The sequence below is a fragment of the Mus caroli genome, chromosome 14, assembly GCF_900094665.2.
Source record: "Mus caroli chromosome 14, CAROLI_EIJ_v1.1, whole genome shotgun sequence".
Taxonomy (NCBI): Eukaryota; Metazoa; Chordata; class Mammalia; order Rodentia; family Muridae; genus Mus; species Mus caroli.
This window is the reverse complement of record NC_034583.1, coordinates 109597913-109616562: the sequence shown is the minus strand read 5'-3', so window position 1 is coordinate 109616562 and position 18650 is coordinate 109597913. Positions and strand designations below refer to the sequence as shown.

The 18650-nt window shown below is 46.4% G+C and overlaps 1 protein-coding gene across 1 annotated transcript in view; it reads right to left on the bottom strand.

Annotated features, from left to right (window-relative positions):
• Positions 1–1191, bottom strand: part of Rap2a (RAP2A, member of RAS oncogene family) — a 27503-nt gene extending 26312 nt beyond the window's left edge. The window contains exon 1 of the mRNA XM_021181731.2: positions 608–1191. Within this exon, the coding sequence (XP_021037390.1) occupies positions 608–921 (314 nt within the window). The 5' untranslated portion in view covers positions 922–1191. The remainder of the gene's footprint in view (positions 1–607) is intronic.
• Between the last annotated feature and the right edge of the window lie 17459 nt (positions 1192–18650).

Genomic DNA, 18650 nt, shown 5'->3' with positions numbered 1-18650 from the left:
TTTTTTTTTTTGGGGGGGGGGGGGGAATGAGGAGGCTAGCTTTTTTTTTTTAGGAGAGAAAGAGAACTGAATCTGCACGCTCTCCGCGTAAATGTCACAAGCATGTTTCTATATGCCAAGTCTACTGAATGTTTGTGTGGTCTTCAAGTTATTTGCCAATGTGTCTTTAAAGTTTTGCACTAATCCATTTCTGCCAACCTCCTAGCAACATTTAATCTTTTCCGCAACGAGAAAGGTCCCCTTAACTAGTATTGACACTGTCACAAGATATGTATGTGCAAATTTCGGCTGTCAAACCTCTTAAGGGTGTATTTAAGCGCGCGCTCACTCTCCACAGGCGTGCCTAGACAGCTCCCCTTTCCCTAGCGCCCACCTACTCATCCCTTCTTTCCTTGCAAGTTTGAAACTTTGTTCTCTCTGGGGTCTCGAAGAAGCGCTACCAACGTCCTAGAGACAAAGGGCTGGGCTGAGGGTTAACAGGATGCCCAATTTTACTTGTGAAACAAAGCCCGCAAATCTGAGCCCCTGGAGGAGGTGGTGTAGCCCGGACGAGCCAAGGACCGGGATCGCCGCAGCCACTGAGCCCCGTGTGCCCCGCTCTGCTCACCGCTTCACGCGGATGATCTGGTCCCGCATGGGCTTGATGTCCTGGAAGCTCTGCTGGTTGACCAAGCTGTAGACCAGGATGAAGCCCTGGCCGTTCTTGATGTACAGGTCCCGCATGGACGCGAACTGCTCGGTGCCCGCGGTGTCCAGGATCTCCAGCACCGAAGGCGACGAGTCCACCTCGATCTCCTTGCGGTAGAAGTCCTCGATGGTGGGGTCGTATTTCTCAATGAAGGTGCCGGTCACGAACTGCACGGTCAGGGCGGATTTGCCTACCCCGCCCGAGCCCAGCACCACCACTTTGTACTCGCGCATCGTCCCTGCGCGGCCGCCGCCGCCGCCGCCGCCCGCGACATAGACCTGCGCCCGCGCGCCGCGCCCCGACCCCGCGGCCCCGCCGCCCTTACGGACTCGTCGGCTCACGGCCGCGGCAGCGCCCCGGGCGCCGGCAGCGGGGCTGCAGCTGAACGAGTCGCGCGCGGCCCTGTGAGCCGGCCAAGCGGGAGGACGATGCAGCCCCGAGGGCGAGAGCAGCAACAGAGCTCGACCTCGAGCCGGAGCCGCCCGAACCGCGGGCCCGCAATGCCGCCCGCCCCGCCCCTCGCGCCTCCACGCCCAGCTCCCGCCTCTGCTGCTGCCGCCGCCGCCGCCGCTTCCCCAGCGCTGGAGCGCGCGCCCGAGCCCAGCCGCAGCGCTGCCCGGGGCGGAGCCAGTCGGGTGGGCGGGGTCGATAAGAAAGCCCGCCCCTCGCGCCGTCGCCTAGCGACCGTCCGCGCGCTCCAGCGAAGACCGGCTTCCGCGACACCCGGCAACACCCAGCCTGACCGGCCTCCGTACTGCGTCTGCGCGCTCTCCTCCGCCCGAAGGCGGGCAACGTCAGACGCCCACGCTCGGGGGTTTGCGGGAGGTGACGATGGAGGGACCGTGGGCTTAGGAAGCCGTGCGCACCGTGCTTGGGGACCTCACGATGGGCCGGCTTGTGGCCGACATACATGACTCAGCCTGTCAGCCTTCAGAGAGCTTTGGCTTGATCGCGTTATACGTAACGACGTGAGCCTTAAGGGCCGCCACCATGAGCGAAGCTCGGCTAGTCCGTGGCGCCCAGGCTACACGCAAACCCGGTCCGCGCCCGATGACGTCACCGGCCCGCCCTCTAGCCCCGCCCTCGTCGAGTTTGACGTCAGCCGAGCTCCTCCCCCCGGGCTGGTAGACAGTCATGGGCGCCTGGAAAACCTGGGGCTCGGATCCGCCAGCCACTGTCGGGAGACCCCAGAACACCTCAGCAACAGCCTGTGGGGGTGTCTGCGCGGAAGCTCGGATTCACTGTAGCCAATCAGGTCGTGAGTCCGGACTCTAGACTACCACTCTTGACCAATGAAAAGGCGTCTCATCTTGCTAACCAATTGGTGTAAGACCCAGTGGTAGACTGAGCCAATTCCCCTCCGGGGCCTGGAGGGGCTGAGCGTTTGCGCTTGCGCTTGCGCATGGTCTGGTAACCAATCGTAAGCCAGCTGAGGAGGGACGGAGGGCTGGGCGGAGCCAATCAAACCTCCCCCGGTGCTCCGCCTTCCAGGTCCGAGGTGTGGAGACAGCGCAGGGCTGCTGGGGAACTGGGAGGGGCGGGGTTCGAGCGCCCTCCCCCCCCCCCCCGGTGTTCTGGCACCGGAGCGGGTTGCGTTGGCAGACAAGAGGGATGAGTTCTGTGATGGGCATGGAAGTGGTGGCAGAGGATGCGGGCTGGATCGTGGGCTGAATCGAGAAAACTGAGACTTTTGTCTTCAGGGTGAGAAATTTTCCGGTCCCTCTGGAGACATCCATCTGGCAGCAGTTGCTGTGGTCCTTGGATCATGCCTCCTAAAATGTGTATTTTCTACCCTGTTGTAAACCAGCGTATCTTTGGCCCCCGTCATACGCTCCCAGCCACAATCGCAAATACATGAAAAGTTACACCCTCTGCAATAACTGTTCGTTGCATTTATCTTCATTAAACCATGTCCTTGAAATGACGACTCTAACCATAACTACCTCACACTTTTCAGAAGGCTGTATTTTTTTTTTTCAGTTCTGTCAGAGCTTGGTGTACCTCTCCATCATTCTGATTGCCTACAAAGGTCATTGTAGAGTGGATTTCCGTCTGGGTTCTTCTAACAGCGGGACATTCTTTTGCCATCTTTTCTGTCACTTGTCAAAGTACAAAAATGTATTCTGATATAGGAGTCCCCCGAATGCCTATTGTTTCTGAACATTTAAGAATTTCATATGCTTGAATTACCTAGCTACAACATAACTGCAAGTTTTTATTGAAAACAGTTTAGAGCAAGTGTCTTGTCAAGTTAAAAATGTCATCTACCATCTCTCCTTGCTTCATATCCATGGATGCTTGGTTCCAGTACACCCCCCGAACCAAAAGCCTGCAAATGCTCAAATCCCGTATATGAAGTGGCATATTTGGACTTAGCCTACATGCTCTCTTGTACTTTTCAGTTCTTTCTAGATTCCTTGTAATGCCTAATATTTTGCAAATGTTAGGCTAATAGTTATACAGTCCTTAGGGGGGAGTGACTCATAACAAACCTACATGCTCACTACAGTACACCATCCCCCAATATTTTTGAATCGCTGCTGTTTGGATGCATGGATACGGAAGGCTGCCAATATAGCTCAGGTCAGTCGTTACTTCTCAGTTATATACTATGGGAGTTTGAGAACTTGAAACTTAGAGAACAGGCAGTGAAGAAACTGTAGGGGGAAGCATCAGGAATGTTTCACGGGAGTCAAAACTGAAGAGGATCTGCTCTCAGTCTAAGCTACTCATTTAAGGTAGTGAACTAAAGTTGAGGGAGCTTCCCTGTGTGCTTCATGTCTGAATGACTGAAATAGCGATGTTTCAAGAGGCTGATATCGGTAGACAGTAGCTGGATTTTAGAAGTGAGGTTTTCTGTAAGACAGGCTTGGTTGGGATTACTTCTGCTCCGTAGCAGGTATAGTTTCCCCAAGGAAAAGCAGAATGCTTCTGGTACAATTCAAACTGTGTATGGGTGATAACATTTTCAGGTGTCACGGGGATTAAATACAGCCTAGAAACATCACGTGTTGTTTGTGAATATGACAACCTGCATTGGTTGCTTTTCTCACTGCTGTGGCCAAATACTTGACAAAAGAAACTTGAAGGAAAAGCTTGCTTTCACCCATGCCTCACAGGATAGAGTCTGCAGTGGTTGGAACGGCTTGGCACTAGGTGGCTAGCTGCCTGTGGCCAGTGTGGGAGGCTGTTCACTCACATCTCTGACACTCTGGAAGAAGGGAGTTCTGAATGGCAGTTCTCCTCTTTCCCTTTTTTTCAGTCCAGGACCCTAGCTGGTGGGGTGGGTGGAAATGCATTCAGGGTTCTTCTTCCCCGCCCTCAGCCAGTCCTCTGAAAACTCCTTACAGACATGCCCCAGAGTGCCCCACTGTGCCCTGGGTGCATTTTCATCCTGTCCAGTTGGCAACTGAAGTAACTATTGGATAGTTTGTGCCCTGCCTACTACATGGTCTATCTATGCACTGCCTAGTACATAGTCTATCTAGTCACTGTCTACTATAGTCTATCTATCTATGCACTGTCTAGTGCATAGTCTATCTATCTAGTACTATGTGGAGCTGAAAATCTAGATGGGGCAGTGGTTTGTGGTGTGGGCTTGTCTTAGGATTTTGGATCCAGGAGCTAAGCACATCTTTTTGTGACTCCTAGTTCCCCCAGAGTTGGGAGTCTGTCAACTAAAGTAAACATAATAAACGTTGTCACAAAGTTGTGGGTGGATTGCTAGTCACATCATCTAGCATTTCTCAGGCTTTTCTCCCTGACATTTCATAAGCCTTTCTACATTTTCATGAGGTATAAAGATGGCAGCCTATGGTGTGGTATCTGTAGTCTGTCTTGTTTCCCATTCTGACAGGCCTGTTTTTCATCTTATGAAAGTAGTTGTTTTCTTTTGTTTCTTTGTTTGTTTGTTGCTTTCTTGCTACTAACATATAAAACAAAAACTGTGATCAGGAATATATTTTCTTACCTGTTATGGCTTGGATGAGGATACAGTCCTGGTTTGTGGAGGCGTGTAGAATATTGCTTGAAAGGTGAGTTGCTATAATTAGAAGGACATCAGGGTAAAATGTGGTGGTGTATAGCTCTAAACCCAATTATCAGGATTTCTAAGCACAAAAGTGTTCAAAATTCAAACATGCCTAGGCTACATGAGTTCAAGGCCAAACTAGGAAACTTAGTGAGGCCTGTTTATAAAGGCTGAGGTTCTATCCCCAGTACAAGAATAAAATAAAATTGAAGATTTGGGTGAAATATTGGTGTCTATATCCTGATCTTAATTATGTTCGTGTCTATGTCTGTATAAGTACTGTTCCAACTGTGATTCCAAAAGCTTAAGTCTTCAATCATGTGTTTGGGGGAAAGACAAAAGAAAAATGTGATAAGAAATTCAGTCTTGCCTCAGATGTGTGAACCTGTGTGACAGTGGAGACCGAGCACTGAACACTGTCACCACAGGGTCCCTTTGGCTTTAGAAGTGTGTTGCTGGGTGAGAAAGGAAAAAAAATGAAAACTTAATTTCTCTTCTCTCCACTGGATCTGAAGGGGGATCTCTCACCTATATCCAGATATCCTCAACTGTCACACTTGTGTTACCATGGAAACCCAGCCAGCTCCTTTCTTTCTGTAAAAAATGTTGAAAAGGGTGGAATGAAATGGAAATGTATTGTATTTTCTGACTTTGCGAGTGCAGCCAGAAGCAAATAAGCACAGAATTTGATACAGACAAGCCTAAAGGACCCTGTGCCTGGACCAGGGTTTCCTGCTCTTTAAACCCTGGCTCCTCTCCCTCCCCACTAAAGCCTGCTGTCTCCTGAATCCTAAGTGAAAGGCCACCAAACTCCTGGGACATGGCTGCAGGTGATTACTAAGGGGATAGGGAACTGTCTAGGCCTCTGAGGCTTCACGCAGCTGAGGTAAATCTGCAGACACGAAGCATAGAAATTGAAGGGGCAAGATAAACACGTTCTTGTGAAAACCTAACATCTTGGTGCTCTCGAAAGGAAAAACTAGAACGCAGACACAGTGTGCAACGAGTCTGAGAAAGAAATCTGTTGGATGAAAGAGTAAATATTTCAAACGGCAGCTTAAGGAGGTCGTTTCTTAATGAGAAGGCTTGCTGGTTAAGGGAGAAGGCCTGGAGGATCTTAAGAGCTGGGGATTCTGAGGGAACACAGCAGCGGAGGGCAGAGGGCGGTCTGGGCTGACAGCACTCCCACTCCCACGCTTGCCCTCTGTCACTGCCAGAGAAGCTGGGCTGAATCTGGGCTGAATCGCACTGCCCGTTAACAGCGGTTTCTGCCTCTTCCATGGGTGGCCCTCTTCTCATGCTGATGGCGTCTGGGATTCAGGTCCAAGTACGCAGATGCCTCATGTTTGACCCGGCAGAATGATGCTTAGAACGCAGCTAGATTCTAAGGGCATTTTCATCCTGTAAACATGTCGGTGCAGCGCAAATCTGCTCCGCTTTCTGCATTTGAGGGATACAGTAGGAAACAGTTGACCCAAAGAGCTTTATTCTAGCCAGAGAGATAAATGTTACACTACCAATTACCTCTGGAGTACCATAATTTAATGCAGATAAGACAATATCAGATTTAAAAGGGTGTGTAATAACAATATAAGCAATGAAATATCAGACAATATATAAAGAACTAAAAATGCAGAAATAGTTTCCCGGGGCCTGATAACATTATATATAATCCATACAAGAATTTATAAAGGTCAAGAAAAGTGGAGGCTCAGGAACAGGTTAGGTTATCTAGGGTGAGTTAGCCCATGCGAAAGGAAGTGGTCAGAGAGCTGCTTTGGTGGATAGAAACAAAGGAGAAAAGGGTGGGGGATCTAATTGTTTTTCTTTATCAATAAGTAAAACACACTAAAGCAATTTCTCCTTAAACTTGTAGACTTGCTCCATGACTGAGGACAGTTTCCTGTATGTTTCCCTCCCCCTTCATGTCCCATGTCTAGTCCTAGCATTTCTAATGCAAAAACGGTCAACATTTCAGGCTTGCCTAGTGTATCTCTGGGGATGGGCTTTGAGGTTCAAACACACAAGCCAGACCAGACCCAGTGTCTGTCTGTCTATCTGTCTCGGCCCCCTCTTTCTACTGCCTGCAGATACAGATACAGAACACTCATCTACCTCCCCAGCATGCTGTCATGCTTCCTGCCATGACAACAGTGGATCATGGACTAAACCTCTGAACTGTAAGCCAGCCCCAGCTAACTGCTTTCTTTTATAAGAGTTACCGTGGTCATGGTGTCTCTTCACAGCAATGGAACCCCTAAGACATGTTCAATTCCCAGTACAATAATAAAATAAAATAAAAAGATTTAGGTGAGATGTTGATGTTTATATCCCAATCTTAATCATGTTCATGCCTATGTGTATGTAAGTCCTATTCCAATAGTGATTCCAAAAGCTTAAGTTTCTCTCATGTGTTTGTGGGAAAGACAAAAGAAAATGTGGTAAGAAATTCAGCTTTGCCTCAGACATGCAAACCTGCAGGACAGTGGAGACCTAGCGCTGAACACTGCCACCACCAGCACCTTTGGCTTCGGAAGTGTGTTCCTGGGAGAAAAGGGGAACAAAGGAAAAGCTAAATTCTCTTCTCACCATTGGCTCTGAAGGGAGATCTCTCACCTATATCCAGATCTCGTCACTTGTCACCCATGCTGCTTTGAGTTGTAGAAATATGCAGGCATAGGACCTAAAGCCCAGCTTCACCTCCCGGGTTGCACAGAGGGCTTCTTTTTTATGGGTCTTGCCTAGTTCTTTGGTTGAAATTACCAAAGGTAATTCAAAGGTAAAAGGTGTAGAAATTACCTTCTTCTGATGCTCCATAGGGAAAAGTCAGAGGCCAGAAGTTTCAAAGCAAGATTGCAAAATATATAAAACACATATAAGAAGAAAATGTATCCCAAAAAAGGACTGGGGACGCAGCTCATTCAGTAAAGTGCTTACGTAAGGACCAAAGACTTTGAGTCCTGGAATCCATGCAAAGGTGCCAGGTGGGCTAGCACACACTTGTGAACGGAGTTCTGGGGAGGCACAGCTCCCCAGCCTCATAGCCTGTGCCACTTGATGACTTCCAGTCTAGGAAATCATTCTGCCAGGAAAAACAAGTGGGACAAAGGTCAAACTGTCTGAGGAACATCGTTCAGTGTTGTCCTGTGGCCTCCACAGTCTTGTGTGCACTCATGTGCACGCGAACTCTCAGACACATGCACCCACATGCAAGCATGCATGTGCATGCACAAATACACAGAGAATGCAAAGCAGAGTGCAAGGCTGCGCTTGAGACAAAGGTATTGTTCAAGAGGAGTGGTTTATGCTGTGGGAGTCATAAAAGAAGACTCATAATGAACTCAGGGCCATCGAAAAGAGAGGACTCACACTTTCACAAAATAGAAAATGGAAGAGTAGACTACCTGGTGACAGGCAAGGAAAGTTTCTTATGTAGTTATTATTCCTGGTAGCTGCCCTGACATACATTATGTAAAAATGAACAGCGCTTGATTGAAAAGCATTTCAATAAACTAGGAAATATAAAGATCTTTTTGCATAAATAATATCATTTAAAATGATTCCTTTTGAATGCCTTTTGGTACTATGTTATAGGGGAAAAAAATCTCTTCAACAGCAATAAAACAAAACTGTAAGGAATAACACATTGTAAATAAATGAATTGTTTTATGAAAAAGAAGCTGATATAATCATAGAGGAAGTTCAATCAAACTATGTAATAAACACCACGGGTTTGTTTCCTGTTGTGTGTTGTCTGTGAAACGTGCTCGTAATGACTTTTCTAATGTTATTTCCTATACCTTACAAGAATACTCTAAAATCTAAGCTACAGTAGGCACATGAACACATCTTTTATTACCAGAGGTACAATTTACTGCTCACCTTTGGTGACCCCAAGTGTAACCTTGAAGCGGTTGGCTCTTTGCAGCAGTAGCACGTGGGAACCATGTATACACTGGGCTCTGTTCCATACTTGCTACATATACATCTACACTCATTGCCCAAGACATTGTGGAAATTCAGAAAATGAATGAGTGGACTATAATTTTGCCTTTAAAAATCTAGCTTTTGTGTGTGTGTGTGTGTGTGTGTGTATTGAAAAGGAAGGAAAAGGAATGGTGATTTTTTTTTCAAATCGAGGTGACAGAGAGATAAATATTCTGTAAAGCTGACTGACTCTAGAATCAGTTCCGGGACTGAAACCCAGGACTGCGCCGACAGTATGGCTGCCTGCCATGGGCTGCTGCTTTTGCTGAGAAGCACTGGGTCCTCACTGAGGCCCACAAGGTAACCGAAGTGGGACGAAGGTCTGCTATGTCTGCCTGCATTTTGTATCAGTCTCCTTACTTCAGCGCCTGCCTTTAATCACTTAGGATGCCTGTTCCCTTGACCCCATGTTTCTCCATTCGCGGCTGAAAGCCGAGGGGGAAAAGCCCTGTTGTAAACCTTGCAGACTCTCAGGACAGGAAAGCCTTTCAGGACAGATACCCCTCTGGCCACTTATATCTCGGCAGTCCCGCTTTGGGATAGTGGCCTATGACGATGAGGTTGTGCCCTGGAGCAGTCCTGGTCATCTCCTGGTCCCCTCAAGCCTCTGCTGTATGATCTCTTAAGGCCTCCTTGCAGGTTTGGGACAGTGGACTGACCCAGAGATGAAGAGCGAAAGGCCTGAACACCTCGGAAGTGGGCGCCATCAATTGGCAAGTGGATGAGCATACCACAGTGGTCCAGAGACCAGTCTGATGATAAATTTGATGTGTCTGACACCTGATGGCATAAACAGTAGACCCCCCCATCTTTCTCCCCCTCCCTCCTTTCTCTCTCTTTTCTCCCTCTGTCCCCCACATCTGTTTCCCACCCCACCCCCTCTTTATTTTAACTGTATTTTGCTCTATTGTGTGTCTTGATAAATTTGAGCGCGGATCCAATGATATGGACGGCTCAGCCACAGGTTAAAGGCACTTGCTATTACCAAGCCTGAAGACCTGGGTTCAGTTCCCAGGACCTGAAGGGCAGAAGAGAAAGGATTCCCACAGGCTGTCCTTTGACCCTCACACAAGCTTCACGGTATTCCACACCATGGACAAATAAAAATGAACAAATTTTACAAAATTAGTGTATCTTAAATTTTAAAAACCTGGTGGTGGCTTTTAACTGCTGTGTGTTGAGTCACCCCACCTTGACATTTGCCCCCTTCTGGGGAGTAGCCGCAGAAGCTGCCGGACTCGCAGAAGAATGCGACACAGCCAGACAGCTGCCTGGTAGCACTCCTCCTTAAACTCGCAAGCCCCTTAAAACAACTCTGAGTGTATAGGTATAAGAAGATGTGAGAAGAAAGTCTGTGGGAAGATATAAAAGATGGGACTTTACACGACCTCGGCAGCTACCGCAGTTTGTCTTAATGCCAGAGAGGTGATGTGTCAAGTTCTGGCCACACCGTGATGAGGGCACAGGACCCAGAAACACAGTGACCAGAGTGTGAGGGAACACAGGTCGCATGCTTCTTGGTGGGGGTTCTGTAGCTGAGGCTAGGAAAGGGTTCCACTAGAGCCGACTGGGCGAGCTGGCTGTTTCCCTTAGACAGTCGTTCATGAAATTCAGGATCTGTTGGTGTCTGGGTGTGGGTCAACGGCTTGTCTTCTGCAGTCCCTAAGTAGCTCACTTCCTGGAACACTGAGCTCCACGTAAAGCCTTGGATTGCAGGGCAGAGTTTTGAATAGATAGATTATAACATGGGTCTATAAATCAAACATTTATTGATAAATTATATTAAATTAAATTATATTAAATATATTAAATTATATATTATATATTAAATTATATTAAATATTAAAACTATATTGTTTGGTACACACATATTTTTACCATTTAGCAAGGACGAGTAAGTGTGCTAATAATGAGATAGGTTGCTTGTTTATTTTTGCAGGGAAATGATGCTACAGAATACAGACCATCTTTGATGCTTTTCAGAGTTACTGATATTTTGATTTTCTAGCTGTCACTGTTGAGAACATCAAATCAATATGTGGTTCAAAATAGTTAAAGCATATGTAGGAACATTTCAGAACTTTGTGGAAATTCTGTCTAATCCTAAACCATAATTCACTGAATTAATTTTATATGACTTTCAAGTGAGTAATTCAAACAGCAATTTTAAAAATTAAAAATTTGAACAAAATCCAATCCACATTATAATAATTTGACACATACTGAGGAGTAATAATAGGAAAATATTAAAAAGCCTTTATTTTCCCCAATTAACCAATTATGTTGCTGTGAGACTTAAGATGACAGATACTATTCTTAAAAAACAAAACAAAACAAAAAAAAAAACCAGGCCAACTTCTGTTTCAATTGAATGTATGCAATTGATCTGATTAGGTAAAAGCAAACCAACAGTAACAAAAGGTTATCAAGGCAAAATTGATCGTTTAAAACGAATCATCAAGAACAAAAACAATAGGAGAATTTGCAATAACAGCAATAGGACAATTTGTAGAAATCTTACACATGCCCTTGATAGTTTCAGGCCCTTGACCGTTTCATGAGGTTTTTCTTTTCATTGTTGTTGCTTAGAAACCAAGGATGTCTGGATACCAGGACTTGGGCAAGTGGCTGAGGAAGTGTGTGAGTCTGTCCTCTCCCAGGAGCCTCATCTCTCAGGGCAGCCGAGGGCTGGTAAAGGCAGGATAGGACAGCTTAGAGGACAGAAACTGGTCTGCGAGGGGACTCCAGCAGGAAGAGACAGATGCCAGCAGCCAGGGGAGACAGAGGATGCAGCCTCCTCGTGAGTCCACAGTGGCTACCTGGTTGGGGCTCCGGCACGATGCTCACAGATTATCCGATGTGATCTGCTTCGGTACACAAGTTTGGAGAGGCCCAGTTGAGCTAAAATGGCATGTCTACCTCCTCAGAACATGACGCTTCTACGTGCCCATATGCTCAACTTATTTTCAAATGTATTTGGGGGAAAAAATAGAAAAAAGAGATTCTTGGTACTGGAGCCCTAGAGTAAAATGCATCTGATCATTCATTCACATCTCTTTCTGTCACCTTTGAATATAGCTTTTAAATTGGCTTCAGAGAACCCATGTGTGTATTCCTTGGTACAGAGAATGTCACAGTACATCGTTCTGAGCTCATGGGACAGCCTGGTATATTTGCTTTTAGCAGCTTAGAACTGGAACCCAGAGGACTAGATATTTGAACTGGGGCGTAGAGAAGCCTGTCTGGGGAAAGCCTTTTGAACTCGAGTGTAGATAAATCTTAAGGGATGATGACGTAGAGAAATGTCAGAGATGTCTGTTCTCAGCACATCAGCGGTGGTGGTTCACCTAGTCATGGTGGTGGCATCTCTCTGCTAGAGAGCTTTCCTCATGAAGGGATCGCTCCCCCCAGGCCAGCCATACACTAGATGTTAATACCAGAGGCTCCTGTGTCATCTGACAAAGAGAGTTATTCAGCTGCCATGTGCTCTCCCAGCCTCTGGTGGCAGTCACATTAGAAATAAACCACTTTCTATTGTCATTTGGTCAGCACTGATTATATATTATATTTTATATTATATATTATATATTAAGGCCCAACTCAGATCTAATTGCATCTGAAGACAGTGCCTTTTGGCATCTTCACAAGTCGGTGTTCGAGATCCTGCCAGATGCCCGAGGGAGAAAGTGTGTCAGTTCTGGGATAGTGGAATACACCCTCACTTCCAGGTTCAGCAATCAAGCTTGGTACAGCAGCTGCAGGCAATAGCCGGGCCATGCACAGTGAGGCCTCGGCTTCCGCTTATCTCCCAGCTCAGCCTGCTGCCAGCCCTTCAGGAGGATTTGAATATTTCCTGCAGCTATTCCACAAAGACAGAAGGAGTACCCTGCTAGACTCCAGCATCTACTGCTTTCCCTATGCAGGAGTCATTTCCTGGTTGTCTTCTAGATTAACCAAAGAGCAAAATGAAGCCATCTGGTCCCACCTTCAGACAACATCTAGCTTGCCCAGAAAACAGGTGACCTTCACCCATAGATATGGGGAGTTCCATACTTCCATACCTGCAATGAAGGGGCTTGGGGCCTTCCAAATGGGAACCTGTGTCACATTAGCAGACTTGACTCCAAAGTGGCTTTAGATTTAATCAATTTGAAAATAGAACTCAGCCGGGCGTGGTGGCGCACACCTTTAATCCAGGCACTTGGGACGCAGAGGCAGGCGGATTTCTGAGTTCAAGGCCAGCCTGGTCTGCAGAGTGAGTTCCAGGACAGCCAGGGCTACACAGAGAAACCCTTTCTTGAAAAAACTAGAAAAAAGAAAAAAAAAGAAGGAAAATAGAACTCTTAAGTCATATAATTACTCCAAATTGTATAATTCTGAGGACAAATCATGATGCTATTAAGTAAGCCTGTGACAGCAGTCACAGGAACAGACTTGGGCCAGCGCAATCCTACTGCTGGGTTCGGTTATAGCTAGTCTTATGCTCCTTGACTGAGATGCTCAGCACGGCTTCAGGCATGGCCTTGGACTTACACTGGAGTCCTATGGCCCAGAGGACAGCCTCAACCCCAGTTCCTTCTTTGTATTCTAGGTCTGATTTTCTTCTGTTACTATATGCAGGTGGTTTTCTTTTCTTCTAGCTTCCATTCTTGGCCCTAATTTTATTTATTATCTCTCTCTGTGTGTGTGTGTGTGTGTGTGTGTGTGTGTGTGTGCGCGCGCGTGCATGCGACCATGCCACAGTGATAGAAAACAACTTGAGAGAGTCAGTTCTCCCTTCCCACCACGTGGTTCTTGAGAACTGAACGAGCTTGGCAGCAAGCCCCTGAGCCGTCTTTCCAGCCCCGACGTTGATTATAATTATATTTGATATAGATAACATTTTATAAGTGTTTGGAATGGGACCAAGGGTTTCTCTTCATAAGTTTAGACTCCAGAATTCAGCAAAATCAAGACTTAGCTTCGGATGGGTCCTGTGACACAGCATCTGATGTCTGTCAGGAGCAGAACTGACACAAAGGAAACGAGAGCCAGTTTAAAACTCTGGGCACCCAGAGGTTTGTCAGGGACAACAGAACAGCAATCTTGCTCTGAAATATTTATATCCCAGATTAAATCTAAGGCTATGGTGATTGTGAGACCTTTAAACTCAGGGAAGGAACTGGAGTTATTGTTTTACCATATCAGTTAGCTTTCTGTTACTGTGCAAAATACCAGAGGCAGCTAACTGAGAAAGAAGGAATATGTCTGCTTTGGTTCACAGCCACCGTTAGCTGGCTCTGCTTGGTTCATGCTGAGGCAGAGCAGAGCATCATGTGGAGGACTCCTGGAGGGACAGGGCTGCTCTCTGCACAGTGACCAGAAAGCACTAGGGTCCCTCTCAACTGTACACCCCTACGATCTAACTTCCTTCTAGCATGCCCCACCTCCTGAAGACGGCCTTCCTGTAGTGTCTCAGAATGTAGACCAAGCCTTCAGCATAAAGCCTTGGGAGTCATTTAAGAGGCAAATCACAATACTGGAACTATTTACAGAGGTGGGCTATTGTTTGAGCTCTCTCTCTCTCTCTCTCTCTCTCTCTCTCTCAATGTGGAAGTCCCATTGAATCAACTCGACCTTCCTGCATCATAGAACATGTGAGGATGCATGTTGTGTGCTTGCCCCTGTCATGTCTGAGTTCCCCCAGCAAATGCCAACCCCTGAGACTCCACAGTCTCATAATCTCAGTGAAGGACTTGGTGCCCTAACCATGTCTTCTAACGATGCACGCAGAGGTGGAAGAGTACCCACTAGAGTTGCTTGCAGTGTTAGGGGTTTTATTTTCTCACCAGTTCGGTTGGCTGGTTCTCTGAGGCTCAGTGACAGCCCCTGGCAGTCCACACGGGCTACACTCTGACAGGAACTGATGAGGCCTGGAGAGCAGAGATGCACACAGACTCCCAACGTTACTTTCTCTTTCTTCTTGTCATTTAAAAATAGCAGATTACCTTGTGGATAAATCTACGCTAGAAGGTTATTGAATTTCTTAGGCATCCATCTGCCAGCCTTGTAGAATACCTGTCTCTGGCATCCTACAGGAGCTGCAACTGTTCCACATGCCAAGACTTTGACCCAAGGACCAAGGTCTCTGTGCTCAGCAAACTTTAGTAGGACCAAGAAAAGGAATAGAAAGGCAAACAAAGGTAAGACATCCATATGAGCACTCCATATCTTTCACTCACACTCCATATCTCTCACTCACACTCCATATCTCACACACACACTCCATATCTCACACACACACTCCATATCTCACACTCACACTCCATCTCTCACACACACACTCTACCTCTCTCACACACACTTAATATCTCACACACACACCATATGTCATACTCACACTCCATATCTCACACTCCATATTTCATACACACACTCCATATCTCATACACACTCCATATCTCACACTCACACTCCATATCTCACACACACACTCCATATCTCACACACACACTCCATATCTCACTCTCACACTCTACCTCTCTCACACACACGTCATATCTCACACACACACACACCATATCTCATACTCACACTCCATATCTTACTTACTCACTCCATATATCACATACACACTCCATACCTCACACACACACACTTAATATCTCACACACACACACCATATCTCATACTCACACTCCATATCTCACACTCCATATTTCATACACACACTCCATATCTCATACACACTCCATATCTCACATATATGCACACCTACTTTCTATCTCACACACACTCCATATCTCATCACACAGTTACTCCATCTTTCTCACACATGCTCCATATTCCACAAATATACTCTATATCTCATATACACACTCATTATCTCACACATACACTCCATATCTCACACACATTGCATATCTCACACACTCCTTCTCTCTCACACACACTGCATATCTCACAAACACTCCCCACCACCACCACCATACTTGCATCACTACCCTGTGAAAAGACAAGTTAGGAAACAATGCAAATATCCAAATATTTGAAAACCAAATATCCAGAATGTGATGCTACATCTGTAAACCTATGTAAAAGGAATATATTCAACCATTAAAAAGAAGGAAGTTCTCACGTATGTTATGATGAGAATGTTGATAGAGGAGAGGTAAACAACATGGGTGGCCTCCCTGTCAGGTCCCGATGACAGATCCCAGTGCCATTCAGTTGTCAGGCATATTTACAGAGCATGAACGAGGGACTGCTTACAGAATTGTAGGGGAAACCACCCCAAAGAAGATGCACCAGAAAGTCTTTATCTGTCATAATGGCTTCCCCATAGCTGCACAGGCTCCCCACCCCACACACCTCCTTTAACCTTTCCCAGCCCAAATCCTAGCACCTCCAAGCTCCCAAGGCCATGAACAAGTAGGGCAGAACTGCATACAGATGACTAAAGGCGTGCCCACAGCCCTCCCTAGCACTTTGAGGAAACATCAGCAGACCTGCTCATGACGGTCTTTTACAGGTAGGCACAGCAGAAAGGATGACCGTGGCAATTGTTTTGCTAGAGGGACAGTGTGACAGTTTGTATATGCTTGGCCTAGGGAGTGGTACTATTAGAAAGTGTGGTCCTGTTGGAGTAGGTGTGACCTGTTGGAGTAGGTGTGACCTTGTTGGAGTAGGTGTGTCACTGTAGGTGTGGGCTTTAAGACCCTCATCCTAGCTGCCTGAAGTCAGTCTTCCACTATCAGCCTTCAGATGAAGATGTAGAACTCTCAGCTCCTCTTGCACCATGCCTGCCTGGATGCTGCCATGCTACCACCTTGATGATAATGGACTGAACCTCTGAACCTCTAAATCAGCCCCAATTACATGTTGTCCTTTATAAGACTTGCCTTGGTCATGGTGTCTGTTCTCAGCAGTAAAACCCTAACTAAGACAGCATTCTACAGCAATGGGTAAACCTTGAAGGCATTGTTCAATGTATAATGAGCCAACCACAGGCATGGAACCACATATGCTAGGGGCTGGTATAGGGGAGAATGAAAATGAGTGTTCTGTGGGCATAAGGTTCTCTTGGGGGTACTGAAGGAGTTCAGGGATGCTGGGGATGCTGGGGTATGCTGGGGATGCTGGGGGATTTCTGGGGGATGCTGGGGATGCTGGGGGATGCTGGGATGCTGGGATGCTGGGGGATGCTGAGGATGCTGGGGGTGCTGGGGATTCTGGGGTATGCTGGGGATGCTGGGGGGATGCTGGGGATGCTAGGGATGCTGGGGATGCTGGGGATGCTGGGGATTCTGGGGGATGCTGGGAATGGGGCACTGTGCATGTGCTCAGGCTGGGGAGCTTGCACATTTAGGTTTATACATGATTAGGTTATGTATGATATATTATGTATAATATATTATGTATGTATATTCACCAAGGCCAATAAGGAGGAGAGCACAGGAGCACCGCCATCCTGGGAGAATGACAGAGATGCACGTTTCCTCGTGCCTTTGATTAAGTATAGCTTCAAACTCTGGTTATGATCCATGAAACACACGTAAGGTTCCAAGAGCTAGGAAGAAAGCAAGTCTAAGACTGACGCAGTGGGGAGTTACCTGGGGTTTCTGTTTCCTAATATATCCCAGAGTGGGGACCTGAAGATTTTGTCAGCTTGGAATCACAAACCTTTCTAGGAAAGAAAAAAAAAAAGGAAGGGAAAAAGGAGAGGAGGAAGGGAGGGAAGTAGGAAGAGAAGAAAGAGATGAAGGGAGGAAGGGAGAAAGGATGAGAGATCCCTGGGTCTTGCTGACCAGACAGTCCACCTGAATTACTGCACTTCAACTTTAATGAGGAACCCTGTCTCAAAACACAAGGTGTGAACGATAACCAGAGCCAACATCAGATGTTGATTTCTAGCATCCATAGACATGCATACACAAGTGCATGTGATCTGTGTGCACACACATACACACACACACATATTCATGCAGACACAAACACACACATATACACACACATACACACACAAACACCCACACATGCATACACACATACACATATAAATATGTGCACACACATACACACATGCACACACAAACACACACATGCACACATGTGTACATACACACACACCTTCCAACTCTCTAGTTAAAATCAGATAGGAGTCTTCTTAACTGACACCACACTCTCAGGTTATAATTAGAAATGCACTAACAGAATTCCCTAAGTCAAGAGTTCGTGAAGTTTGTCATTTATCCCACAGATTTTTATTCTTGGGTGTCTGCACTTGCTTATTTGCATGAATTATTTATATCATGTCTGGAATTTAATATATGTCACAGAGCTACAGATTACATGATCCATCTTAAGTTTTGTGCTTTGCTGTCTAGAGGGATAATCAATCTTAGCCATTCGTTTTATTTATTAAGCCCTGCTTGGGAAGGAACATTTTGGCCCTTACATTATGCCAAAAATATAGATATGGTTTGTCCAGAATGTTGGAGGCAGTACAGATGAAGGAAAACCACTTTGAGTAATAAAGGTGAGTTAATAGATTCTGTGCCAATCCTGCAGCACAGGATGAAGGAGGTGGGTGGGGATTTCTGGGGATTACTGTGTGGCCACTGCTGATGTAGAAACCAGATGGCGAGAACGGAATTCAGCAGCCCAAAACTCACTCTGAGCCTGGGACACCGACTCGGTAATGTTGGTTTTTAAAAATGAGTTCTCTCAAGAAGATGGACTCCAGAAAATCAAATAACCCCATTAAAAATGGGCTACAGAGCTAAACAAAGAATTCTCAACTGAGGAATACCGAATGGCCGAAAAGCACCTGAAAAAAAAAATGTTCAACATCCTTAATCATCAGGAAAATGCAAATCAAAACAACCCTGAGATTCCACCTCACACCAGTCAGAATGGCTAAGATCAAAAATTCAGGTGACAGCAGATGCTGGCGAGGATGTGGAG